Below are 27130 nucleotides of genomic sequence, written 5' to 3'. Positions count from 1 at the left end.
GTTCCACAGAAGAGGAGCCTGGTAACTGAAGGCTTTGGCTCCCATCCTACTTTTATATACTCTAGGAAGCACAAGTAACCCTGCATTGATGGAGTGCAGCTCTGTAGTTGGGTAATATTGAACTATAAGTTCCTTTAGATAAGATGGTGCCTGGCCAGTTAGAGCTTTGTAGGTGAGTAGAAGAATTTTAGTAGTAGTTGTAGTCATCTTATCTAGAGGTAAGAAAGGCATGAACTAGTTTTTCTGCATCGCTTTGAGACAGGATTTGCCTGATTTTCGAAATATTACGTAAGTGGAAAAAAGGCTGTCCTTGAAATTGTTGTATATGGTTATATATTTACTAATCTATCAGATTAACAAAAACGTTTTTCATGTACTCAATTTTCCAGCAAAAGTTAACACTGAGCTAATACAAATAAGAAAAAGTAAAACAATAAGCTCTTCAGATGGAAAAACTCTAAAATTATATATATCTGGGGAAGGAGTGATAAATACTCACTGTGGCGAGATTAAAATCAATATTTATAAATGATATCCAATCCAAATGAGGCCGGATACCAAACCAACGCTCTGACTGTCATCAGAGGGATTTAAGAACAATTACAGTTTTATTTTGGATATGTCATAATCAGGCTTATTAAGGGGGATAAACTCAAAATTGAACCTTCAAAGTTTGGATTTACAGTCTTGTCACGTTATATGATTATGAACACTATCAGTTAGATACTTTGGTTCTTCCTCCCTGTTAAGATAACTCATAATCAACTAATTTGGTGTATATTAATGTCTCATAGTCCAGGGATTTGCTGTGTCTGTCCTGTGCTCTCTACTTCATCATTCACAGAGACAGTCTTTCTCATAAATTAAATAGGATTTTTAACATACAGTCACTTATCATCTTATTTAACTAACTTCAAAATGGGAATATAGTTTGTAAATGTTCAAAAGGCCTACACCAATGTGTTTACAAGTGTAATTCTTTAACTAACAGTTGACTCACAGGGTTATCCACCAACTGATTTCAAATGACGTTAATTTGATCACCGGACCTTCCTGTCCACATGTTAAAGTGTCATTGAGCAAGGCATTGGATCTCAATGGTTAGCCAAGTTCCTTGCTTGCTGCCATGAAGGGCTGTCAGAAGACATATTTTGGAAGTTAGCATCACACTGGTTCCCTCGATTAAAAGCCAATGGGATTTCTTCATGGATTTTGGATTATTGCAGATAATAATCTCTCTGGCAAACAACGTTTGTGATACTTACACGTTTGGTTCAGCAACAAAATTTTCACAAATGAACACCACTTTTATGATTTTTTTAAGCATGGATGCATTTGCTTATAGTAAAAAGCTAACGTTACACATAACGTTACACATAACCAACACATTCTCACTCCCAACTCATGAAATACAGACACTTGGTCAGTTCCCTAAACTTCAAACTGTGATGCTCCAGGTTATCCTCTGATGTCCGTTATGGACGTATCAGGGATGGCTTGTCAATATTCGCTCTTTACATACACAGTGTCTTTTCAAAATGAACTTCAGTCCTCACAGGTACCTAGGTTTAGTCAACAAAACTTCTTAGTTATGTTTAAGAAAAGAGCATGTTAGACATTAACTTAACCAACAACTTAAGTGAATAGTGAGTGACGAACGGGTCACATGACTACAGAGTGACTAATGACATGAACAGCAGTCTCCTGGTTGAAAGTCCTGTGTTAGTTTGACCTATCCATCCAAGCTGTGTCGACTCTCTCTCTGTATGCTGCCTCAGTTGCGCTGAGGGTCTGATAATGACACGGGTGGGTTTACATTGGAGTTAGTTGTCTGTATCAGATGCCGAAGGGCACTGACCAACTCTCAGTATTGGACAAGTTTGGGGTGAGATTAGTTTGAACTACACCACAATCACATGAGTGTGAGTATACAATGAGGCTGTATCAGTAGGATGAAATATAGTCGTCTCATTTAGATATATGTTAGCAACCTCCTTTTTTAAGATACATAAAAGCTTCAAAATTCACTAGAGGGGTTTTTACTGTCATATATTATATCAGCAAACTAAACGTTCAAATCTCTGTATCTTGTGTTAACAACAGACCTTACTTCAGGTATGTAACCAAAAACCCATTTAAAAAACACACTGACTTTGTATTTGTTCCATCTGCTTTTGTTGCCAAATGTTTTGGGTATTGTTTCTTTCCCACACTCGGGGAAAAGTGTGGACTATCCCCACATAGCAGCCTCAACCCAAATGACAAATGATCAGTCGCCTCTAGAGGTAAGATATCAGATACAGATTGAATATTAATAGGTGAAAATACAGTGTAAAACGAATGCAGTTGTGATGTTCACTGTAATGGGTCACATAACTAAAGCAGGTTTTTGTTGTTGAAAGAACAATCATACCCCAAATCCATTTTCTTGCTGCTCTTATTACATCATGTCACATGATCTTCATGAGCAGATGGAGTTTGTCCCGTTGTCATGGTAATGTAAATATTTAAATTTCCAGTGTTCCTGAGCACTTTGTAGAGGTTACGTCCACTTTGGCTTAAAAGCTACGATTAAAACTTCGCTCCCCACATCGGCTATGTATTCAGTACATTCAATGGAAGAAAGACAGAAAGTTAGGCCATTTATGATGAAAATACATTGTGACTGTATTAACTCTAGGGGAAACTGAATCTCCTACATTATAACTTCAGCTGCAGTTTGCTGTGCCTCTCTCAGATCTGCAGATCTGGTGTTTGTGGTGGAGACTACATTTTGTAAATTTGAAGCAAGCAGCTTAACTCATCCTGATTCTTTGTGCACCATATGATTTCCCCCTGTAAGCTTCTTGAGGAGGCAAAGGGCTGCTGACTCACAAAGCTGCCAACCTTCCTCATTAGAGCAACAATATAAATCCTCTCACTCAGTTATAGATTAGAAAATAAGACTGTGTGAGTTCCACAGTAAGATGATCCTGAATGAGTGGAGAGGATTAACTGACAGGTGTTTGAAATTAGGATAAAAACACAACACACACACACACAGCTTGGGATCATTTCAGCTCTGACTAGTATCTGGCTCTATCTCGTGGCCAAAGCTGACATTACAAATGGCATCAACAGGCAGCATTTCGGGGTTGGCTGAATTATATGGCATGCAGGATAATGTGATGAATGCAAATGAAACATGATTTAGACACTACTGAAACCTGTACTAGTGGAATTATTGCATTATGTTCAGTGAGCTGCTTAAATAAATAAGCTACAAATAATGGATGGGTCAAAATAAAAATGAAAAAGAAAACTTCAGAAAATCACACTTCAATTATCAAGTAATATATAAATACTCTACATTTATGTAAACCTGACATGAAGTTCAGAAAAGCTAGTAAGTGGACCTTGACAAATTATTTCATTATATTTTCATAAATTGTAATGACAAAATTCTCTTTTGTATGTTTTTAATCATACAATAAAATACTAGGCACACTCTTGCAAGCTAACATCAGCTAACTAACTACCACTAAATGAACTGTGCTGTGATTATAATGCTACACAGTGGTTACAGAGTAGGTAAAACCATGGACGCTGTGGGGAGAGGAGAGGGGTCTGATGAGATGGTGTTAACATTATTTTATTCCATGACGTATATTAGTCCCAAACGCTAGACTTTACCTCAGAATTGATTGTAAATGGACTGTACTTATATAGCGCTTTTCTAGTCTTCCGACCACTCAAAGCGCTTTTACATTACTAATCATTCACCCATTCACACCCATTCATACACTGATGACAGGAGCTACCATGCAAGGTGCCACCTGCCCATCAGGGTCTCTCTAATCATTCACACCCATTCATACACCGATGGCACAGCCTTCGGGAGCAACTCAGGGTTAAGTGTCTTGCCCAAGGACACATCGACATGGACTGCCGGAGCCAGGGATCGAACCGCCGATCCTCTGATTGGAGGACGACCCTGCTCTCCACTGAGCCACAGCCGCTGTAGGGCTGATATAAAACAGTAGACTCCGTTTTGATCCATTTCCAAGCATGACATGCTGATTTTTATTTAGTTGTTAGGTAATTTCAACATTAACAGCAGCATTGGCGGCTGTGGCTCAGTGGAGAGCAGGGTCGTCCTCCAATCAGAGGATCGGCGGTTCCATCCCTGGCTCCGGCAGTCCATGTCGATGTGTCCTTGGGCAAGACACTTAACCCCAAATTGCTCCCGCAGGCTGTTCCTGCGGTGTATGTATGTGTATGAATGTTAGTTAGGGTCCTGATGGACAGGTGGCACCTTGCATGGTGGCTCCTGTCATCAGTGTATGAATGGGTGTGAATGGGTGAATGATTAATAATGTAAAAGCGCTTTGAGTGGTCGGAAGACTAGAAAAGCGCTATACAAGTACAGTCCATTTACCATTACCATTGAAGTGTTTCATCAGAGTACAGTCACCATCGCTTAGTCTGTAGCTTAAAAAACATGTTTAAGTTTGCGGTTACTAAGGAAAAAACAGAACACCCTTGGCTCCCGCTGAGTTCCCAGGGAGGAGACCTTAAAAAGTAGACAAAATAGTATTAGTAGTAGTTATAGTATTTTTACAATAAACATAGAAGAAGTATTATAAATATATTACAATAACATTTCTACATAGAAAAAAATTGCAGGATATAATAGAAAAGCAATTCTCTAAAAGAAAGAATCAAAGAAGTAGAAAAGGTCAAGGACAGAGAGGGAAGACACCTATGGGTCTGTGTATTTATAGAGGACAAACTAATTCATGTATTGTTTTTCATATATTTTTGTGTATTTTATTAGAATTATACTATATTTATATAATAGATTGTTGTATATTTATGCATTAGAGTTCTCAGCATCTATTGGAGTAAAAAATGTAGATACTGTTACTGAGTTTGATTCTGTTTAATTCACTAAATTGAACAATTTGCTTGGTGGTTTTAGCTGGGTGGTATGGGAGGACAATGAATAGGGGTCGTCAAATAAAAATACACTCTAAAGGTAAATGACAACAGCAAATAATCAAGAACAAAAACATTTTGTTTTATTAATTATGAAATGGTAATGTGCTGTGTTTCGACATGAAGAGACGGTGGCAGGCATGGGGTCAGATGTCTCCCTGTCATCATCTCTCTCACTTCCTGTTTCGGTCTCTCTCTCTGATCCTGTCTCATCTTTCTCACTCTAATCTTTAACACTTACATTAAGTTCCTCTCTCTCTTTTTCTTATTCAATGTTCTCCTCCCTCTTTGACGTTGTCCCCTGTCTCTTGTTCCAGTCTGTCCTGCCTCTCATTCCGCTGTCCTTTTTTATCTCTCACATTCAGCAATTTGTTTGCTAACGCTTCCTTTGCATTTGATATTAGAGTTAAGTGCTGTAGTAAAGATGTGGGAGGATCTCTTTGCTATGATCATCTTTTTATATTGTAGGGTCATGTTACAGTGTACACTGTGTAACGCTTCATGTTGACTATTGAATGCATACATACATACATACATACATACATACATACATACATACATACATACATACATACAGTCAACTACAATAATCCAATCACAGCCCTCAAACAAACCGCACAGTTTGAAAACTCACCTCAACTGAAATCTTTGAGAATTTGTGTCTCTGAGCCGCCAGTGTTGAGAAATCATCGCCAGTTTTGAGAAACGCCAGCTTTACTTACTGCGAGATTGCGCGTTATAGTTCACATTATAGTAGTCGACTTGAAAAAAAAAGCTAAGGCCGGCTGTCTGTGGAGGCTGTCAGGAGGAAGAATCTGGCGTCGTGCCAGAGTTAAGGTGGATGCTGCAGACCTGACTTGACATTTGACTCACTAACTGTTCAAAGGTACTGTGAGTACCCGATGAAGATTTATTTTGTATATACTCACTTTTGTCAACGGCAGATACAGACGCTGTGACATATTTCGTTACTACTGGGTATTTGCTCCATTTATAATTATTATTTGTCAGATGTGACTCTGACTGGCAGCCCTATTTAATTTTACATACATACATACATACATACATACATACAAACATACACAAATACATACATAGATACATACATACATACATACATACATACATACATACATACACAAATACATAACTAATTTTTCATTGGTGCATCATTAATGACCTTATTAAAGTCCATTCCTTGATGTCTGATTTCTGCTCATCACACTGTTAGACTGTCAGTATGTTGTATTAAGACATGAGGCTGTGTCCCTGAGTGTGTATTCATATATGGCTTAATATTACTTACAGACAACCCTCTGCTATATACTAAAGTGTCAGTGACAGTCAACGTCCTGGATGTGAACGAGTTCCCTCCTGAGCTGGCAGTTCCTTCAGATACCTATGTCTGTGAAAACGCCAGAGTGGGACAGGTAAACTGAACTGTATCTGCTTGAAATGATCTGCTGATTAGAATCTTATAAAGTAGTAAAGATATTTATTATTTGAATGGTTATCCTGGGTAACAAAGATTATTTTGAGATCTGGTTTACCTCATGTTATAGTCATACCATCTCCTATGATCAATTCAAATCATTCAAATATTTTTATTCAGATCAAAAACTGGTTGTTGCATATCATTGAATTATATATTAAAACGCAACAACAGGCACCTCCAGATTAGAGGGAGGAGAGGTATTTGATATTTTTCCTGCCAACTTTCTCCTTAGGGATCCCTGATTCAGTGTGCTAAGCAGGTTCTGTCTCTGTTTGCTTCGTAACCAGGTGATCCAGACAGTCAGTGCTGTCGACAAGGACCTTTCTCCTGTTGGCCAGAGGTTCTTCTTCAAGTCCCCCAAAGAGCTTCACAACAGGAACTTCACTGTTCGAGATTTTGGAAGTAAGAAGGGGCAAGAAAGGGGATTAAAGTGGAAGAAGTAGATGATTACATGTTATATGATGACTATTTTCTTTAATTAGCAAAGTATTTTAAAATCTATATCCTTATAATTACAATGTATCAAATGAAAATGCGAAAACAATGTGACAATGTAGAAGGAGTTGCTCTAAGTGATAAACCTCTTGAAGCTTTCTTTGGCTGTCTCATCACAGAGGCTTTTGTTTCTTCATCGTTGTTATAGCATTGTTTTCAGCCGTAGCAAGCAACTGTTTCCAATGAAAAAGCTCTAAAAGCCCACTGTGCAGTAACAGCAACCACAAGACAGACACAGTTAGAGACTAGCCGGGGAACATAGTGGAGCATTTGGCTTCAGGAGTTGGTAGAGACCAAAAATAAGATATATAAGAAAGCTATAAGAAAAAGAGAGAGAGAATATTGGACATACATTTTCCCAGAGGACCTGAACGCAACTACAAATTAATGATAATGTTGCTCTGTAAATGCTCGATTTGTTTTCAATTTCTTTCAGCCCCAAAAGAGACACAAGAAAGAGGCAGGGGGAAGCGTCTCCCCCCCTCTGTTGTCCTGTGCTGGGGTTGAGATAAGGTTATATGGCAGGAAACTAAAATAATTGCCAACAGAGTTAGCTATCATGAAGTTAACTATACATAACTTTATAAACTCAGATGTTTAAATACAGATTATAAGATATAGGAACTTACTATGACTAGAACTAAAATATCGAGTAAAGGTTTCTTTAAGTTGTTTATTACAATTTGATGCTCTTCTTTGTCCTCAGGAATGTTAATGCTCATAAAACCCAGAAAGGTGGGGTCATAAAACAAGGAGTCACCCCAAGTCTTATCTTAAGATAGTCCAGGCACAGTGTAAGAACAGAGTTCATCACTTAGTGCCCTTATAGGTCATGAGAGCGATTCCTGAAGGAAGTTGATAGGTTTAGATCGTCATCACGTACTAGATCTTCACTGACACACACACAGTTTATAAACTGCACATATCTTTGTCCTCCATTATGAAATGTGTGTTGCATATTAAGAAGTGTGCCACATGATTGCTGCTATGAAAGAAGCTCTTTTACCTCACTGATTGCTTTTCATGAACTGACAGATTTTTTATTGTCTACTGTGAAACTGTTAATGTTGAATCATTGTATTAAAGCAAAAACGGGTTTCTCACCTTCCAAAACTGTTTGTCAAAGGGAAAATAAGGTGCACATAAATTGTTTCAATAATAAACAAATAATATTCTTGTTCTTTGCCCTGTAAAACTATTGAACACGCGCTAAGAGAACGCAACACAGTACTTGACATCTCTTTTACAAAAAATATCAAAAAATATATATATGACACCAGATTTGAGTCACTGAAACAAGTCAGTGATGTGTGCAGCAGTTATAATGTCTTGAATCAGACTTTTTCCATCTTATTGTGACAATGTCCCTATGTTTCCACATCTTAGCTATTAGCTTGGAGAGAGTGCTATTCTATTACAAACAATTCTGATGATTGTCAACCATACAATGACATTGGTTTCCATGAACCCTTTGGAACACGAGGGGGTAAACACCTTACATGTGTTATTATCTTCAACTAACCAAATGCTTTTAACCTTCTGACCACATTTCAGTCGGGCACTATCCGAGTGTACGTCTTGAAACCTTAATAACCTTCAAGCACACATTCTGGGTGTGTTGCCCTACTGGGAAGGCATCAGTTTGAGGATATCCAAAACAGTAGTTGGACATTGAGATAGCAAAAAAGTGTGTGGAGGAATTGACCTTCAGCTCTGACAAACTACTTTATTCTCAGGGACAAAGACATTTGTACTGAAAAACTACTCCGACTTATAGCCCTGTCTCCTTGAAATGATGTTCACATATTAGAATTGATTTCCTGATCATGCTGTTGATGAAAACATTATTGTGGGCTGCTCACAGGTAATGCTGTTCTGAATCAATGAAGTACACCAGTGAGGGGCTCAGCAAGGTCTGGGTTCACATCCTGACTCGAATCTGTGGTTAGGTCTGCAATAAGTTAGGGAGAGACTGTTGCTTTGGTTCAGTGTTAAAAAACATGTCTCTAGTCATTGCAGACGCTTCTGTATTGACGGCCAGGATATTTGCCTTGACCTAACCAGGACCAAGAGCTGTCAGTGTCTGACCTTACTATAGAAATAGTGATTAATAATGCTGTAAATATTGTATCGCAAGGTCACATTTTTGGCTGACAACAAAAGATATATTATGTCAGTCAAAATGTACTCAATATCAACATTTTTGTGACTTGCCAGATATGTTCGTTAACAGCAGTTACTCATTATAAAAAATGTATCTAAGCTGGTATTACACTTCCTTCTGGTGTTGCTAGTTAGTTGTATATAAACGGGATGTCTAGGAGACAGGGTTACAACCAAAGACCTATTCAACAGTAAAAGAGTAGGTCTCAATTCTAGTTTTCCGTGACATTTAGCCTGCTTTATCTAGTAAAGTAGTTTCCCTCCTATGAGACGTGGAGGATCACATGGATCATGGGTCTGAACCAGCAGCACTAAGATGGATCAGCAGAAGCCAAAACTTATATTACATGCAATTTTCCACTAATAGGAAGTGATATTGGAATCCAAATGGCTAAATTTACATTGCAATTTGTGATGTTCTTTTTATTAATTTGCATCAAATTGTGGTAAGAAAATGAAAGACGTTTCAGGCTGGGTTAAGGTTGTGAAAAGTTTACTAATATGTGAAATGGTGTGGAAAAAAGACATCAGCTTCATTGTGAGGGAAAAGGATGTGGGCATTAATTATTTCAGAAAAAGCGGGTTGAATTAGCATTCATTGTTAGTGGTCACAACATGCTAAGCAAGGAGCCGCTTGCGCTGTCTTTGTATTAAATTTAGTTTAATGCACCTGCTCAAACCCTGTTGTGAAAATCAACGCTTAAAATAACACTTAATCAATGTCACTCTGTTACATATTGCTCTTCTTATATCAGGACAAATTCTTGCGCTCTCTTCGCTGGAGTTTGCTCGCTCCCTGTATGTTAGGAAGATCTGTTATGATGTGTCAAACTCCTGGGTGTTCCTTATGAGTCTGTTACTGCAGCATTTGTTTTTAGCGTTAGGTCTGGTGATATGTATTTCTTCTAATCAACGAATCCCAAATAACAGCAACGTAACATAGATATTATTATTATTATTTGTAATTATGACCTTTTAAACTTTTTTAACACTAGCTCTAAGTGTTTATTCTTTTGTTTTGTTTTTTTACCGTGATATCACATTGGCTATCGAGAATCATGGAATTTCACTGGTATTGGTATACACTTTTTCTGGTATTGAGACATCCATAATTCCACATACACCACATCTATTAAATGAGAGACAAAATTAAGGTAAAAAAAAACAAACAAATGCACTATGTCCTCCTTGGTATTCTCCAGTGTTGATCAGATTTTTCTCAGGGGTTGGTGTGACAGTGAACATAGTTTTTATCTGGGACTGTGTCAGTGATGTACACCTCTGTTGGTTTCCAGACAACACCGCTGGCATTGTGTCTCGGCGTACGAGCTTCCAGCAGCGGTTGCAGGATGTGTATGTCCTTCCTGTTGTGGTTGAAGACAGCGGTTACCCCGCCCAAAGCAGCACAGCCACCCTCATAATCCGAGTGTGTGCCTGCGCGGGAGGAGGCTCGCTGCTGAGCTGCTCAGCTGAAGCAATCTTCCTGCCTGTGGGCCTCAGCACTGGAGCTCTGATGGCTATCCTGCTCTGTGTAGCCCTGCTGATCGGTAAGTTCATCTGATGTCAACTAAACTACAAATCAACATATTTTTCTGTCATGCTGGACCAGTGCCCCTGAACACACGAAATACAGAGCTCTGCTTCATGCATCACTAGCTATACCTTACTTTCCCAGCACCACAATGACGACAGACACAGTGAGCATCTCATTGGTGAACACAGTGGAGTATTTACCAGCTAAAAGCACAGACATTTTTTTCAGGAGTTGGTGGAAACAAAAAAAGTTTAAAACCACCCTGCTGTCCCTGCAAGTTCCTTTCTAATAATCTCTCAACTCTGCCAATTTAGGTTTGGCTCCTCAAACTCTGCCACTGCTGCTGAAGGGTTAATGGGTTTGTTGCTTTTCTATAGCTCCTGATCTCGTCTAACTGCGCATCTTCCTCTCTCTACTTCCTCCTTCCTTCCTCTAACAACTTCTAAAAGGACTTTAGGGGTTTGATGTAAATGATGCCCTTCTTCCCGCTCTCTCTCTCTCTCTCTCTTGTTCCTGCAGTGGTTTTCTTCACTTCTTATGCTGTGTTCACACCAAACGCAAGGTGAATTACAAGTAGCGTTATTAGCGGGAGTTTGAACGCAGGATCATTTGTGTTTATTCGCGTCACTCGCTCTATACGCACCGGGAAAGAAGTGGGGGCTCTCTGTGTAGACAATGTTTCATCAATCATGGCTGAGATAACCACTAGTGCTGCTTTGTACATGTTGTGGGAGTCCCAGATATCCAGGGAAACTAAACACCGTTGTGTCTCGGTTCACATCATCATCCAGAGGCAATCAATGAATTTCACAGAGCTGTTTTCACTGTATCTAGCAAGCCACACATCCACTGGTTAACTACAGCAGTATGAAGCTAAATAAAATGTTTTGCTGTGATTTAATTGCTATAAACAAAATTAAAACGATGCCCAAATAACTATATAATGCAGATTTGTAAAAAGTCTAAATGTATGCTTTGTCAGGTCTATTTGCAACAAGCAAGCAACTTTTAAAATACTTGTTTCTTGAATGGAATTCTGAATGATTGATACTAGGCTTTGCTTATATTGTAGTAGCTCCATCAACACTCAGAATAACGTCATACAGGAGTAAATACGGCAGCGTCATTATTGTTTGTACCATATGCTTTATACACAGTTTTTTCCAGTCTCTGTAGATATATGAGGTATCATATATCTCTGGGTGAACACCTACAGCTACAATATTTTTTTCCTCCATTTCTGATTCAACAATGTCAGGACTTCAGTGATGACGGGACGAGAATCTCAGCGCTGATCGGCTTTCGGCACACAACGGGTCACACAAATTTCTTTCTCAAGCGAATACAGGAGTGAGGCGTATTTTGTGTATTGCTTTATTCACCTCATGGCCACTTATTTCGCACATTGTTCCCTGCTGTTGGCTGCCTTCTGACTGCCCTCCTCCCTGCTGGAGCTGGTCATCCTCCCCTCCACTGGCTGTTGGAGGCTCCAAACACTGTGGCCTCAGTCCTGGTTTGTCCCTCCACCGTCTAGCCACTGAAATTGGGAGACCTTGTAGACTCACAATCACAATTCCCATAATATCTTCAGACCTTTAAACGAAAGCTGCTAGTCAGCACTTTAACCACATACCACATATTGGGTGCAGTATGTTTTATTGTAAATTACCCTGCAGTGTCCCCAACTCCTTCCATACCGCGTTATTAATAGGGTTCACAGTAGGAAGATTCAATTTAAATCGCAAGTGGGCCTCAGCAAAATCACTGTGGGTTTGTGTGCCACACGAGTACTTTGTTGACGCTACAAATAAATTGAAATTGTAAAACATTAATAGATTCATTACTACTAAACTCACCACACGCATCCCTTTTCTAAACATACTGCTTTATTACTTGATGTGCTTGGTAAGCAAAAAAACTTGTCAGTGCATTTGCTTTAGCTTAGCTAACGTGAGCTTCTCTGTTAGAGTGCTAAAAGTGCTTTACAAGTACAGTCCATTTACCATTCAGTTCAATAGGCCTGGTTTACAGTCACGTTTCTGTTACTGTAACTTTGTGACCTAGAAAAAAAAATAAAAATAAATAAAAGGTTATTCTTTCTATAGTTCATTTTCATTTCATTTATTTATTCGCTGTCATTTTTAAAGTCTCTGGCTTGAAGCTAATGTTGAGGTGAATCAATGCATGTGATGTAACACTAGAGGGCGTCAACAACCCACAACAAGCCTCTTATTATCACAGGAAGGTAATTTTTCTTATATCACCTCATTTTATTTCTGCATCTGTTACATACCACCTGTCCATCACAGTGGAAACACGCAGGACCACGTGTACACAGCTCTCATTGTGTGTCTCAATGTGTGCGCACATAAACAACTGGTACGTTTGTTACATCACAGATAAAGCAGATAGAAATGGAAGCAGTTTGAAAGCAGTCCTTTATCCTGTTCCCACAGCTGATTCATCATATCATGAGAGAAGCATGTAGGTCTCTCTCTCTCTCTCTCTCTCTGTCTCTCTCTCTGTCTCTGTCTCTGTCTCTCTCTCTCTCTCTCTCTCTCTGTACTGAGTGATAGCGTGGCAGAGAAGAATCGTAACCTCCCGAGGACATTGTGCCTTCGTTATTGGTGTCCTCTGTAGAGAGGGAGAATAGCTGAAAGAGGACATGAAGGAGGAGAGAAGGGAAGATGGGCTAATAGCTGTGAATACATCACATCCACCTTTCTCTCAAGGCTTTTCTCATATATCAGGATGGCAATATAACTCTTTGCTGTCGAGGAAAAGGCTTGATATTAGGGCTGAAGAAATCCTGGCATGGTGCCAGGATTACTGAAGAGTTACGATCTTAATATTTGTGGCTAAAATGGCAAAGATTTGAGAAAATAATAAAATCTATATTTTTAAGCAGGGATTTCAAAAGATGAGGCAGGCAGTTAAAGCACAGCAGCTCCGAGCCGATTAATTCACCTTTGATTTTCTGAAAAGACTTTGAAACAGCCAGAAAGATGTTCTCCAAGAGTCTGCGGCTATTATAGGCTTATAAAGGCTCAAAGGGTTTAAGAACTTTGCTGACCCTTAAGGAATAGCAGCATGGTAATAAAACTGGTCCAGAAGTTAACAGGGGCTATTGTAGGCAACGCTCTGTTTCTGTCACCTCATCTTTTAAAAGGGCTGCAGCTCTTTAGATGACAATATTCCAAGCATAAATAACTGAGGAATACATTACACTATTATTATGGTATGTCCTGAACCAGTTATTTGCTCGCTTTGACAACCACACCAGCAGAGTGAGAACTAAAACAACACCACCAAGGGAGGAGCCTGTACTCGTCCTACAGCGCCACCAGTTGAGATCCACTCTGATGATGATTGACCACCAAAGCGGCAGGACCAGATAGGGTATCAGGCCGCACACTGAAGTCATGTGCCGACCAACTAGCAGGGGTTTTTACCAACATCTTTAACCTCTCCCGGCAACAGTCTGTGGTCCCCACATGCCTCAAATCCACTACCATTACCCCTGTGCCCAAAAAACAAACAGTCAGAGGTCTCAATGACTATCGTTCAATAGCCCTGACACCAATTGCGATGAAGTGCTTTGAGAGACTTGTACTATCCCACATCAAGGCCAACGTCCCCACTGATCTGGACAGCCAGCAGTTTGCCTACCGGGGAAACACATCTACGGAGGATGCTGTCTCAATAGCACTTCATACATCCCTGTCCCATCTGGAGCATTCAAACACTTACGCCAGGATGCTATTTGTTGATTTCAGCTCCGCTTTCAACACAATAGTCCCCCGTAAACTGGTAAACAAACTCAATAACCTTGGATTATCCACTACACTCTGCTCATGGATTATGGACTTCCTTACAAACAGACCACAAACCGTCAGAATGGGCAACCGCACATCCTCCACCCTCATCCTGAACACAGGAGCACCGCAGGGCTGTGTGCTCAGTCCTGCCCTTTTCACCCATGACTGCACACCCATCCACTCCTCTAACACTAAAGTGAAGTTCGCTGATGACAGCCCAACAGAGGCTCTTCTTCTTGAGGAAACTCAAAAAAGCCAAACTCTCCTCTCAGCTCCTAGTCAACTTTTACAGGAGCACCATAGAGACAATTCTCTGCCACTGCGCCACCGTGTGGTACACCAGCTGCACAGCAGAGAACCGGAGAGACTTGGCCCGGGTAGTTAAAACAGCGCAGAGGATCGTAGGAACCAAGCTCCCGACTCTGGACACAGTACATGCTAGCCGTCTACACAAGAAGGCTAGCAACATCAGCAAGGACCCAACCCACCCAGGTCACAGTCTGTTTGTCCCCATGCCATCGGGGAGAAGGTACAGAACAATAAAAACACTCACAAACAGACTGAGGAACAGCTTCTTCCCCAGAGCTGTGAATTTTAAATACTCACTTGCTGTACATAGTAACGTTTTTATTCCTTTTGTATATTTTTATCTTGTATATTGTTATTATCATTCTTATTATTATTCACTGCTGCTGGCTAGCTGAGAGCTACCAAACAAAATTTCGTTGTATCACTACAATGACAATAAAAACCTCTTATGTCTTATGTCTACAGTGACCAGATTTATTGCTAAGAACAAGGATGGGAATTTCAAATAATTTAGTTGTTGAGTACTCTGTAAGATAAAAGATGAGTACCAGTATACATGTTTGAATGACGAAGCAAAAAATAACTGATATGTGCACAAAATGTAGAATAACATTCACCTTGGCCTGCTTCAGAATATATTACTAGGTTATGTAACCCATGCTACACGGTAGCTAGAAAGAGAAAAAAAAAAAGTGTTAGCTAGCCAGCGCACCAACACACACATAAACGGCGTCGCCGTGAGAGACAACGATTCCAATTAATTTCCAATTTCCACTTAACTTGTGCCGTTTATCAACTAAATGACGCCAAATGATTTATATCAACATTTAACAGCAAATACTCTTTTTTGGTAAAATTAGTATCGCTAACGTTAGCCTACTAGTGCAGGAAAGTGTCTCCCTACTTCTCTCTTTCGGTGCACTCTTAAAGTCACGTACACACCAAACGTTAACGTTAACTTTACACGATCATTTGTGATTAATGTTTAAACTGCTGAAAAAAAATCCCGCTCAAAATAACTAATGTGATTCACAGTTAATCGATTTACTGTAGGATTTACCCGGGAATTCATTTTGACCATGATGCATTGCAGATCTACAGCAACATGCTGTATACAGGTTCTACAGTAAGCCTTTGTCCAGTATACAGTAATAATGCTGTGAAAGCTACAGAAACTTGTTAAAGTGTTACCTTCTTACAGATCAACAGAGAAGAGGCTGAAGTTAACATAACTGATCACCCGCTTCCCTGAATTCAAAGCTAACAGCTGAAATCAAATGCTGCTTCATAGGTTAAACTAATGTTATATTGACTAATATCTAGCTACCCTTTTGTGTCCACTCCAATTTGAACCAATTTACAAGTTTTCTCTCTGAAAAAATTTAGCTTTAATGTGATTGTCATAAGGTCCCATGACTTGTCCACAAAGGCATTGAAATAAAAACATTAAATTGTGATAATTTTCATAAAATTCTTCTTTTTTTTCACTTTGGTGTAGCTGTGGTGTTCCCGCTCAAAAATCTACCGCTCATTAGCAATGGATGAGAAAACAGTGATTGTTTAAAATTGTCATCTTCCTTTTGGGGTTCATACAAATTGCAAATTACTTCATAACACTATGAGCTCATAAATGAAGGAGAGAATTCAATCGCAGTGTTGTTTTTTGAGGGTGAGGGTAACTCCTTTTAGGCGTGGACTTCAGGTTTTACACTCTACGGACCTTTTACATGTACAAAAATATATATAATACACTAAAGGAGAGGGAAAAAGTGGAAAAGCATAATAGGGCCACTTTAAGTGAGCAGCAGGGCATCCTCTTCTTTCCATCTTCAAAGCTACTCACGCTTACTGTGGCAGTTTGTATCCCTCACAAACAGACTCCAGCAGAAAGCAGGGCATGTTAGCCCGGATCTGCCCTGGGAGTAAGGTGTCAGTAGACTTTACTAGGGGATCCATCTGCTTTTCCATTTGTTACTCACAGGATATACTTGATAGAGCAGCTGGATATGTAAGGATGAAATTTGCCAGGAAGCTCAACGATAAGAAAAAGGAGAAGACATACTGTTGCAATGGTGTGCGTTGACATTTGTCTTCGATAAGTGTGGATACATTATTATTGTAGTACTGTATATTCCTTGTCTCCAAGATTACAGATATGAAACCAGAATCCAAACCTATGCAGATAGAATCCTTTGAAAGCTGCCATAATCACAAAAGCTGTGAACATACAGGTTTGGACCGGACCCAACAAAGAGTCAGGCAGAAAATACAGGAATTCATTATGATAACATGGATCATTTTCAAATAACTCATAATTTATTGTCTTTGTGTCTTGCAGTCATGGCAGCATTATACATGGGCCAGAGGCGCCACAAAGAGAAGGACACTCTGATGACATCAAAGGAGGACATTCGTGATAATGTCATTCATTATGATGATGAGGGCGGTGGCGAGGCGGACACTCGCGCGTTCAACATGGGCACTCTGCGCAACACACATTCACAGCGCACCAGCACTCACAGCAGCAGCTCCAAGAAGGAGAAAAATGGCTACGGAGACGGGGTTCTGCTGCACCTCAGCAGCCGCTGTGATGACGTCAGGTCACCTGACATCCATCGTGAAACTGCAGGTGTCATCGCTGGCGTGAACAACAAACACAAAGTGACTGAGGGCGATGCTGAAATGATGAGGGAGTTCATTGCACAGAGGCTGGAGGAGAGTCAGCAGGGTTACGCTGCCCCGCCCTATGATTCACTGGCGACCTACGCCTATGAGGGTGACGGCTCTGTGGCCGGCTCGCTCAGCTCCATAGAGGGGTCATGGGTTATTGACGATTCAGGGGATTTTAGCTCTCTTGGTGACTGGGGACAGCCGTCCAAAACACTAGCTAGCATCCTGGACAGACAGCCGCCGTCTCTGACTAAGGAGAGCTGAGAGGGAGCTGGTCAGCAGAGAGACTTTGGGAGGCCATGTGGCAGACCAACTTTTTTAGACATGATTTTTTACTGTGACTGGCACCGGCTAGAACGATGTGAGGACCCTTTAGGGAGCTGTCCATGTGAAGTAGACACAGAATCCAGCTACGGATGTGTGAAATTTGTTAATAAAAATATCTCTGTGATTTCAACATCAGATTTTTAAGTCTCATCAAAACATTTCCAACAGTGGTCACCTGGTTCCTGACCTTTCCTCTAGCATGTCCATGAGTTTGCCATTTTGTTTCAGAGAGAAATGCCGCAACAGCTACTATGCAATTTGGTACGGAACTACAAGTCCATTCAGGATGAACTGATAACTATTCCTCCACGGCCATCTTCACCTCAACATTAAAGTGTGTGCAATACTTGGTTTTATGACCAAATATTTGCAGAACTAATTCCCATCAGCCTTAGCTGTACTTGTCTTTAGTGAGAATTAGCAAGTGTTAGCATGCTAATATGCTAAACTAAGGTGGCGACGTATAGGCATGTTAACACTGTCATTGTGAGGATGTTAACATCTCACTTAACAGCTCACTGCTGTTCAGAACAGTACTGTTTCTGATTTCACACCAGTTTAGGATTCAGTTTTTTATATATTTGTTTAAACACTTTATTTGATAAACTCTGAGTTATCAGTCTGGCAAATTAACTCAGTATGGCGGTGCGGGGGTGCGTGGTCACATATCGACACAGATGTGTGGGCTGTGCGCTAATTGTTCCTGCTTCTGCACACTGGTGATAATGCTGTTGTAAAGCTGCTATGTTTAGCATTAGAGGTGTCTCATAGTGATGAACCGACAGATAATTTACACCAACTTCTGCAGCTTTATTATTTCAGTTTGCTCTCGCTCTGATCAGCCTTGCCTCCAGCAGCAGGCAGCTGTTTTCATTGACAAAGTTAGTGACAGTGTTGGGCGAGCTGCTTGGAAAGTGTAGTGAGCTAAGCTACCAGTTAAACCACATTAAATGATGCTTCAATAAACTGAAGCTATTCCAGAGAGATGAAGCAAGCTAAGCTACGTGGCAAAAGTATTTTTTTAAACATCAACATTTTTTATCTAGTTATATGAAGTTTAGAATAAGGTATTGTAATTGAGTCCACTCTGTAGAAGCTATATCTTCATGCATTTCAAGATTTTTTTTTTGACTTTCCACCATACTTGGTTTTATAGGTTTTTTGTTCTACCCTCTGCTAGTGAATGTTAAAAACTACAAAAGTCATTTTTGGGAGTAAACTTTTTAAACTTTTCTCTGTTTCCTCATTGTTTCCTGATCTCTTCCTTCCTGTACTGATTTTTAAAGATTGAACAGCAGATGTAGCAGATGGGCGACTGTGGCTCAGTGGAGAGCAGGGTTGTCCTGCAATCAGAGGATCGCGGTTCGATCCACTGCTCCGGCAGTCCATGTCGATGTGTCCTTGGGCAAGGCACTTAGCCCCTGTCATCAGTGTATGAATGGTTGTGAATGGGTGAATGATATTTAATGTAAAAGCGCTTTGAGTGGTTGGAAGACTAACTACCAGTAGTATATAGTACAGTCCATTTACCATGTAAGATAAATAAAAAACAGGCTGGTAAACATAGTTGAGCATGTAAACGCTAAAGAGACAGATATTTCTCAGGAGTTGGTGGAGAACTAGCTAAAAGGAGAGTGAATATTGGTGTAACCTTTATCAGGTAGACACGCGTGATGAGAGTCTTCTATGGCTCTCTCTATCCCAGGTAAGTTACAACACTTTGATTACCGCATTCTATTAACATTACCACAACAAGTGAGCTACAAAATGAAACTGTAATAGGATAAAATTTGATGAATGATATATACATATATATATATATCATTCATCAAATAAATAAATAAAAAAATTGTAATAAACTATAATAAACTATTTGATGTCTTTCTGACGATAAAAAAGTGTGCTGCCATCTTGTGTTGGTGAAACTTGTTTTCCATTGTCATTCCCAGGGGCATTGCTTTGCTGCAACCAGGCTGCTGCTGGTGGTGTTGATGGTCTCTATAACAGACTACAACAACGGCTGCATTCTCTGTGGAAACTCAGAGTTCATGGTGTTGATCAGAAGTTTCTGGTATCTTTTAACTCTTAGAACCTAGATACGGCATCAAAGCTTAGTTTGGTAACCACTCTGAGACTGAAGTCAAAACTAGTCCTACTCCTGCAGACTGCATGACAGATAAAAGCTGTAAGACAGCATCCATTCCTGCAGTCTACCTACAAACAGGTTGTTCTAAGGCCAGCCAACCAGATACTAACCAACCCATCACACCGAGTAGCGCCTACTGCCATCAGGGAGGATTAGATTGTTAATTTAATATATAAAAAAACTAATTTATCCTGACTTCAATAAAGAGAATTAAATGGCAGCAGATCAAATGATGATGAAATTGTTAAGAAAACCAACAGAGTTTTTTGTAATTAACGATTAACTATTTTCCAGTGTAGCAGTGTTTTATATTATGTTCTTAGACATGCGTCATGTATCTTTTGCTGTTGATGGATGCAAGATGGGAGAAAGCCCATTCCAAATTTTCTACAATGTGGGAACATAAAGTTGTAATGATTGCCTAAGTCTGTCTTAAAATCCGGCAGTTGTGAATGGGGAACATGTTTATGTTTATTTTCCTTTGCATCTTTAAAGTGCTGTACATGACATTGTTATCAGTGACCTGTAATGTTAACATAGGTTATGAATTGGATCTTATATTATTGCTACTATTTATTTTGGTTTTCCTCGCTCGTATAAAAGTGGGCAAGGGGAAATGACGTGGGGAGAGTATGGAGCGGGCAGACGGGGGAAGACGGGTCGGCGTTTATTACTTTGGCCATGGGGATTTATTTATCATTGGACTATTTAAGTTGAATGAAGGAACTTTTGAACTAAGTAGGTTAGCTAGATTTTCATAGTCAACACATAACAAACACCCTCAACCCTACATTGCATACATTTTCCCTGACTGCATAACTATACCTGCACACACAAATGTCCACCACAAGCCAACAGGGTACAGCTGGTGCACTGATTCGAAAAGCGTATTCCCACAAGATGACACATTCAGTTTAATTCAATTTATTTTGTATAGCCCAAAATTACAAATTTGCCTCAGAGGGCTTTACAATCTGTACACATACGACATCCTCTGTCCTTCCCTCACATCGGCACAGGAAAAACTCCCCTAAAAAACCTTTAACAGGGAGAAAAAAGGAAGAAACCTCTGGGAGAACGACAGAGGAGGGATCCTTCTCCAGGATGAACAGAAATGCAATAGATGTTGTGTGTACAGAATGAACATAACACAATTACAACACATTCAATGCATATGACATAAATGATTCATATAATAAGAGTAGTAAGCAGAGTAACAAAGGCAAAAATTAAGACTACTTATAATAACAGCAGCAATGAATATACTAGAATTATAATAATGATATAGGAAATAGTAATAGTAATGTGACTAATAATAATAACGGAAGTAGCAGTGGGTGTCAGCCGGGTCATGGCAGGAGGCACGACTACGGTCCAGGTACCACAACGATTCATGGAAACCTGGGAGGCGAGAAAGCAAAAAGACGCCAGGGTAGAAGCAAAGCCAATAAGCGTAATGGTACAGGGAATAGTAAAAGTAATGCGACTAATAATAATAATAATAATAATGGTAGTAGTAGTGGGTGTCAGCAGGACCACAGCAGGAGGCACGACCACAGTCAAGGTACAGCCACGATTCATGGAAACCTGCGGGGCGAGAAAGCTCAAAGACTCCAGGGTAGAAGCAAAGTCAGTAATGTGCATAAATAGGACATGGATACATAAAGATGGAGGGAAAGAAGAGGAGAGAGGAGCTCAGTGTATCCTATGTAGTCCCCCGGCCTATAGCATCATATCTAGGGGCTGGACCAAGGCGAACCTGAACCAGCCCTAACTATAAGTGCTATCAAAAAGGAAGGTCTTAAGCCTGCTCTTAAAAGTGGTGAGTGTGTCTGCCCCCCGGACTGAAACTGGAACCTGGTTCCACAGAAGAGGAGCCTGATAACTGAAGGCTCTGGCTCCCATCCTACTTTTTGATACTCTAGGAAGCACAAGTAACCCTGCATTGATGTTCAAGTTACTTTAGATAAGACGGTGCCTGGCCAATTAGAGCTTTGTAGGTGAGGAGAAGAATTAAAAATTCTGTTCTTGATTTAACAGGGAGTCAGTGCAGAGAAGCTAATACAGGAGTAACATGATCTCTTTTCTTAGTTTTTGTTAGAACATGTGCTGCAGCTTTCTGGATCAACTGGAGAGATTTAAGAGACCTATTAGAGCAGCCTGATGATAACGAATTGCAGTAATCTAGTCTAGAGGTAACAAATGCATGAACTAGTTTTTTATTAATGGCTCTCAGGTTCTGGCCTCCTATTCGCCGATGTCCTCTGGCCGGCGCATCTGGGGATCGAAGAAAACTGTTAAAAGTGTACAAAAAAAACAACAGTTTTAGTTAATACTTTAAGTATCAGTAGCTTCAGTATTAGCATTAGCTTTGATGTATTTTTGACTATAGTTTCAGTTTATGAATCGATGTGTTGTCTGTACCTCTGTGGAGATGAATAAGAGAAGGTCTGGGTTTGGTACTGGCTCTTCCTCCTCCTCCTCCTCCTCTCCCCCAGGGCCGTCCTGGACTCCCTGCCTTCCTGCCTGGAGCTCTGTGTCCGGGGAAGGAGCAGCGCCGCTCAGCCCAGGTTCAGCTCTGCTGACTGGGGGAATAACGGGCGACTGTTCCCTCTGTGGAACCTCAGAGTCTGGATCTGCCATCTGAGAGTCAAGATGAATCCAAGTATGTATATTATTTTATAGTAGAATAGTTGATTACATTGAATACATAATGTGATCAGGCCAAGAACCAGGGTTTTAAGTCTCAAGTGTTTTATGAATAATTTTTTATAAAAGAACAAATATGCAATCAATTAGCACACAACAACTGATTTAACTAACACAATATTCACATTTTTATACAATTATCAACCAATTTACTGAAGAAAAAAATATGACTCAATGATTAATATATATAAAGCAACGAAAGCAAATTAAGAAATTTACAAGATGCAACTCAAAAGTAACATATGAAACTAAATGACTGAAGTCATGTCATTCTGGATCATTACTTCCCATATCAGACACTTTGATGGGTTCAGACAGAAACTTGAACCTGCTTAAAGGCTGTAAAAGAGGAATCGAGTGCTGACCAACCTTTGTGTCCTTCGTTCTGCCGAACAGTCAGAACGAAATAATGAACTCTGGACTTAAAGAGCGGCTCAGATTCAGAGTCAGTGATAGAGAATGAGAGAGAGAGAGCTGCAGTAAAATCAGGATGGAAATCAAATCTGGCTCTGCAAAGGAAAAAATTGACTGTTGCCATTGAAACCCTGGCAGGGAGGTGTGTGTGTTTGTGACTCGGCAACTAAAACACACAACAAAGCATTGGATAAGAGACAAGGAGAGACAGTGTGTGTGTGTGTGTGTGTTGACCAATGCAACCAGTTGTTCCACTTTATTTGACATTTATTCAGCAGAACAAAGTGATTTATGATGAATAAAGTAAAACCTGGGACAACTGCATAAAAATAGACCTGGTCTTTGTCTTAAATAAAACCTCAAGTCAAACCTGCTAAAGACACTTAAATGTACTAGTGTAAAGCTTCCCTATGACTGACTTAAGATAACATAATATAAAAATAAAAAATATATTTTCATTGATTAAAACAAATCTAGTCATTAGTTCTTAATGATGTGTTATAATCTGTTTAGAGCTAGTGTTGGGAAGTTAAACAGCTCATAATTCATCTCTAATATCTATTTTATATTAATGTGAAAACATCTCCTTCAAACTACTGGATTTATTCGTTTATCACTGTAATATAAAATAATCATGACAGCAGTATTAACCAACACACTTCACCTTATTACAGCAGTATTAACCAACACACTTCACCTTATTACAGCAGTATTAACCAACACACTTCACCTTATTAGTGTCATGTAAATATTACATTCATATGTATAAATGCACACATACAAATATCGAGCACAGTATATTTTGTTCATGCTTTCACATCACACTATCACTGTGCACATTGCGGTACATGTTATGAGTTCTCTTTGAAGGTCAAATACTCCGGTCAGGGCGTTCTAGTGCCTGGCCGTACGATGGAAAAGGAACAGAGACACATAAAGAAGGATGAGCTCATGCTGCAGAGAAACCAGATCAAAGAAACCCAGTTTCACTAACTGATAAGGCCCTCAGAAAGTCTAAACCAAGAGCCGCCTTCCTTTATTAGGGACCTATCATATTCAACTCATAAAAGTCTATATAACATGATGCGCACTCTGTTTAAGCGCCTTTTAGTTGCTGAACTTCTCAGTACTGCTAGGCCCGTGCACGTATAACTGCTGGGCGATATACCCTGTTATCCTTCAATAAATGTCACATTTGTTTTAAGATGAATCCGGTGTAGAAGTCTCTCTTGTTTCCACTCAACATTAGTGATATAGGATAGCCATGACAGTTGTATTAACAAACATAAAGTAACCATGACAGCTGTCTTAACAAGCACGTTTTACTTTATTACACGTAAACTCAGGCACTCAGAAAGAGTGGAAAGGTGCTGCAAAAGGTCAGAAACGGCGTGGGAGCATCCCCGCGTCTACACGCCAACCTTGAACAGCCACACCAGGCCAGGAAGGGCCTGAGGTCACACCAGGCCAGGGAGGGCCTGACACACACACATATACAAATGATGAATCAGTCACACCAGGCCAGGGAGGGCCTGACACACACACACAAGATGAATCAACCACCTGGCTTAAGGAGTAGGCAAGGCAATACCCTCTCTGTAGAAGACAGACAAATAATAAAGATAAGGAGATAGAACAGATTGCCCAATAAAACCCGTTCACACCAGATTCGCACATGTACACTCGACAACATACACACACACTGAAAGATGACAGCAACCAATGGGACGTGAGCCAGTGTGGGCGGATATGCCCAGAGCTCCAACCAGGCCGCTTATAGCTAAAACAAGCACCGCCTGCTACTTTAATATTTGACCAATAGGCTCCCTAAAGGAGAACCTATGAAATCCGCTGTGCACCGTGTGTTAAGCGCCTTTTTTACTTTGGTACTCTAACTCTGTTAGACATCCATAATTAGGACCGTGCACGTATAAATGCCGGAAATGTAATACTCTCACTAAGCTTGCAATAAAGCGTTTTGACTTTAACTCAACTGTTTCTCTCTGGTGTCTGACGAATCCTAAGCACAACAAATTTGGTAGCAGAGGATGGTTTTCGGAAAAGGATTCGCGACAAGGAGAAGTTTTTAAACTTATTTTCTTGTCTTGCAGACGCCGGAGAAATTCCCGAGTGATCACAGACAAGCAGAGGGATTCTGCTGACCTCGGGAAACTGATCACAAGTGCACTACAACTAAAGGTAAGCAGAAGCCTATTCCACTGAAATTCTGCATATCGTAGACAGCTAAAATCTAAATTGTGTGATCAGAAGTACCGGGTGTGAGTATGAATACCTTAGTCTAAATTTCAAACGATATAAAAAGTGTTTAACTTTCAAAGATAACTGAGTATTGCATTTCGTAAAGTTTTCATGCCATAGTGTGTACATATGCGTGAATGGGTCTATCAGAAAACGCTGGATGACGGACGAGTGAAGGGTTCATAATACTCATGTGTAGAGTGAAGTAGAGGACGCGTACACACACGCTGAATTGAATCATTCGAATTCCATGAGTATGTAAACAATTCACTAACGAGCATAACGCGTTTTGGACCAAGATAGAATTGTATGTGTAGTACTGTGTGATCATCATATATCGTGACTTAAAGGTAAAACATAAATAGTTCCTCCGGGACTGGAGTTGACAAAACGTGTGACCATAAAAAACCTACGGGCAGTGTCATAGCGAATTGTAACTCTAGCAGTGGCTATAAACAAGACATAAGAAAAAGATAAAGTTAAGAGATAAAATACGTTGGAGCTCACAGTTAAATTTGGAGACTGATTCAGACAACAAGGCGGCTTCCTCTCCCGCAGCAGCACACACACATCAGACACAAGCAACCGCACCTTCACACCAACACACAGACATGAGTAGCTACGGGGAATGGTTAAGAGATAGGATAAATAAGGGGGGAGGAACAAAGAAAGGAGATGGGAAAATTATGGCAAGGTTGACAGACAGGTGGAAGACTAAAGGCTGGATGACAGATTATGGACCCCCAACCAAAGACAATATGAGACACATGTTGGCAGATGCAAAAGACAGACTGCAGAGAGCCCAGGCTGCAGAGAAAGAGGAACAGAGAGAAAAGAAAGGGCTCTTCTCTGGGAAACCTGAAAAAGCAGCAAGAGAAAAGCAAGAACAGGAAACAAGGGTGACTGACCTCATGATATGCGGCATGCATAAAGACAGAGGAGCCTACGTGGAGAAGGCAACAGCTGAGAAGACAACACCAACCGCGGCCACTGGGAAATATCTGATCCTACCACATGAGGGAGCCACTGGGAAATATCTGATCCTACCAGAAGAGGGAGCAACTGGGAAATATCTGATCCTACCAGAAGAGGGAGCCACTGGGAAATATCCGATCCTACCAGAAGAGGGAGCCACAGGAATATACCCTGCTCTACCAGGAGAGGGAGCCACAGGAATATATACCAGCAAGAGGGAGCCACAGGAATATACCCTGCTCTACCAGGAGAGGGAGCCACAACCCCAACAGCACCACCACCATATTCACCAACCAACCCATTCATGACAGCCCCATCTACACCATCCGTGGCACCAGCAACCATGGCGCCACTGAGAAAAGTGAGAGGACTGCTTGTGGATATGGAAGACAGCGAACAAGAAAAACAAGTTCCACGGAACACCGAGGCATTGCTGGCTCTGAGACAAAGAGTGGCCTACCTGGAGGCAAAGGCCTGCTACAGAGAAGAAGAAATGACAGAGAGAGGAAAACCAAGGACAAAAGGCACCAGAACACCTTCGCCTCGACCAGGCCCCAGCCACTCTACCCCCTGGGACAGAGAAGAAGATATGATGACCTTCACTGATACCAAAGGGCGAAAACCACCCAAGACCACCTCACCACGACAAAAGCCTAAGGATGAGGAATATGAAGGCCCTGTTCTTTTAAGCACCGTGATGACCGCCACCGTGATTGGTTTCCCCCGAAAGACACCAAAGCTCATCAAAAGAGGACAGCAACGAAGAAGAACGATCATTACTAGGACGATGCACAGATGGACACACGGTCCGTGTCATCCTGACATCCTGTGGCGTTCAG

The 27130-nt window shown here is 40.5% G+C and overlaps 1 protein-coding gene across 3 annotated transcripts in view; it reads left to right on the top strand.

Moving 5' to 3' along the window:
* Nucleotides 1-18914, top strand: part of LOC129094096 (cadherin-12-like) — a 131483-nt gene extending 112569 nt beyond the window's left edge. For all 3 annotated transcript variants that reach the window (XM_054602122.1, XM_054602121.1, XM_054602120.1), the window contains exons 10-13: nt 6286-6407; nt 6760-6874; nt 10426-10677; nt 17130-18914. In XM_054602122.1, coding sequence (XP_054458097.1) covers nt 6286-6407; nt 6760-6874; nt 10426-10677; nt 17130-17725 — 1085 coding nt within the window. In that variant the 3' untranslated portion in view covers nt 17726-18914. The remainder of the gene's footprint in view (nt 1-6285; nt 6408-6759; nt 6875-10425; nt 10678-17129) is intronic.
* The last annotated feature ends 8216 nt before the right edge of the window (nt 18915-27130 follow it).

Source organism: Anoplopoma fimbria, chromosome 8, assembly GCF_027596085.1.
Source record: "Anoplopoma fimbria isolate UVic2021 breed Golden Eagle Sablefish chromosome 8, Afim_UVic_2022, whole genome shotgun sequence".
NCBI classification, from domain to species: Eukaryota; Metazoa; Chordata; class Actinopteri; order Perciformes; family Anoplopomatidae; genus Anoplopoma; species Anoplopoma fimbria.
Note: the sequence above shows the minus strand (reverse complement) of the source record. Positions and strands in the feature narration are given on the sequence as shown.